General features: G+C 49.2%; 1 protein-coding gene across 1 annotated transcript in view; it reads left to right on the plus strand.

Moving 5' to 3' along the window:
- LOC101985471 (tubulin alpha-3 chain-like) overlaps window positions 1-1,631 on the plus strand; it is a 6,897-nt gene extending 5,266 nt beyond the window's left edge. Inside the window, exon 4 of the mRNA XM_013352903.1 lies at window positions 1,335-1,631. Coding sequence (XP_013208357.1) covers window positions 1,335-1,631 — 297 coding nt within the window. The remainder of the gene's footprint in view (window positions 1-1,334) is intronic.
- Window positions 1,632-2,333: the final 702 nt, after the last annotated feature.

Genomic DNA, 2,333 nt, shown 5'->3' on the forward strand with positions numbered 1-2,333 from the left:
GGCCTCGAACTCACAGAGATCCACCTGCCTCTGCCTCCCGAGTGCTGGGATTAAAGGTGTGCGCCACCACCGCCCGGCCAAACTTTATTTCTTGTTTGTTTGCTTGCTTGCTTGTTTTTGATTTGGGTTGTTTGGTTGGTTTTGAGAAACAGGGTTTCTCTTTGTAGCCCTGGCTGTCCTGAAACTCACTCTGTAGACCAGGCAGTTCTCATCTCACAGAGATCTGCCTCCTGAGGGCTGGGGTTAAAGGTGTGCGCCACCACCACCTGGCCTCAGTCATTACTCCTTAGACCATCAATTACCAATCCTCAAGCATCAGTGAGACACTAAGAAGACAAAGACTTCCAAGGGAGGGGCCTCTGTGGAAAGGGGCTGGGAACGCTGTGCCTTGCCCAAGTGTCTCCTGCTGCCCCTGTAGGTCTGCAGTAAAGAGCAGGCCTGTGCGGAGGCCTAAGTTAGGGGCGGCTCTGGCCCTACAGAGTCTGCCAACTCCAGGTGCCCCCGCTTAGTCTCTGTGCTATGGGTCCCTTTGTGTCAGCATGGGTTTGGTTTCTGGCACATTCTTTACAACCATGGCTGGGCCACACTAATTTCCATGTTTAGAAACAGTGTTTTATCTGGACATTCATGGGGTACAGGCCTCTGATCCCAGCACCAGAGTAAGTTCAAGTTCAGCCTTGGCCGCAGAGTTTGTGGCCAGCTTGGGATTTTCAAGTAATTTTTAGAGCCTTTAAATTATAAAAAATATACCAATATATTTTAAAGGAAGATGAAAACATTAACTTACATTTTAAATATTAGCATTTAATAATATCTAAATACTATAATTTAAATAGTATTCAAATATTAACTGTGGAAATCTGAAACCTGAATTCTCTGCCCCCGAAGCTTTTTGTTCCTACAAAACAGGAGGCAGTCTCTGCATATTACAGATGTATTCTGCCTCTAACACGAGTGATGTTGGGTGACAGGCCAGCAGAGCAGCAAAGAATCTGCGTTCCTAAAGTTATCCTCCTTCATCTCCAAGAGTTCTTGCTAGAGGTCACTGCTACACAGGGTTTCCTATAGCGAATACAAGTATTCCAGCCAGCTTCGTTTTAGCTAAGCACACAGTATACAGTGGGAGGGTTCTCGTTCTTTGCCCTGTTGTTTCAGTTTGTCCATTAGTGTTTAAGTAAGGACTTTGAGATCTTATACGTGTTGTGTAGTTGATTATTCCCCGAAGTACGGCGTGAGTATCTGCAGCTTGACCTGGGCCCACAGCTCCCGAGCTAGTGAACTGTCGTATTTCTGAGGCTATTATAAACTCGACTGGTGTTCTCCTTCTCTGGCAGGTGGGTATCAACTACCAGCCCCCCACCGTGGTGCCTGGGGGAGACCTGGCCAAGGTGCAGAGGGCCGTGTGCATGCTGAGCAACACCACTGCCATCGCCGAGGCCTGGGCCCGCCTGGACCACAAGTTTGACCTCATGTACGCCAAGCGGGCCTTCGTGCACTGGTACGTGGGAGAAGGCATGGAGGAAGGGGAGTTCTCAGAGGCCCGGGAGGACCTGGCAGCGCTGGAGAAGGATTATGAAGAGGTGGGCGTGGATTCCGTGGAGGCAGAGGCAGAAGAAGGGGAAGAATACTGAGTGTATGGGTCTGGCTGGCCGCCGGCCATTTATCTCTTCCCCACCATTGAAAATGAAAGGTTTATTTACTTAATAAAATTTCTGTAATGAGGCATTACCTTCCCTGTGTGCTGTACTTTCTAACAAAATTCTAGATGCCGGCCTTTCCCAAGTCAAATTCTCTGGGGAAAACATAGCAGCTTTCCCTAAGAAATGGCAAACATGTCTGTCCAGTCATAAGTTCTAAGGACATCAGGATAAGGTGTTTTCCAGTGCTGCTCGAGCGGCTTAGGAATGGATCCTGTCTTGGGCTGCTGGGGAAGGGGCCCCTGGGCCTCAGGTGTGGGTCCTGGGGTTGTGGGTGCTCAGTGCCCGAGGCTTCATTTCCACTGAATCATTAGCTCTCCTCCCCTGGTGTCACTTTGCTGTTGGAGGTAACCAGAACCACCCACCATCGCATGGCTATATTGTGCTCCGGTCACTGTCTGTCAAACCCTTGTCTCTGGTATGGACTGAGTGTTGAGTGAGCACTGGTCTGGTAGGTTCTTTTATGCAAGTACCAAGACTTTTCTTGGTGAAGGCCCTTTTTCAGCCAAGGGCTTCCCAGGAACGTAACCGTGTAGAAGATTCTGGTACCGGCCCACATAGACCCACATGCAGCTGGTAGTTATGCTTAGATGCACAAATGAACCACACAGACAAAGATGGCCTGAATCTTCCAGA

Source organism: Microtus ochrogaster, unplaced genomic scaffold (genome assembly GCF_000317375.1).
Source record: "Microtus ochrogaster isolate Prairie Vole_2 unplaced genomic scaffold, MicOch1.0 UNK1, whole genome shotgun sequence".
Lineage (NCBI taxonomy): Eukaryota > Metazoa > Chordata > Mammalia > Rodentia > Cricetidae > Microtus > Microtus ochrogaster.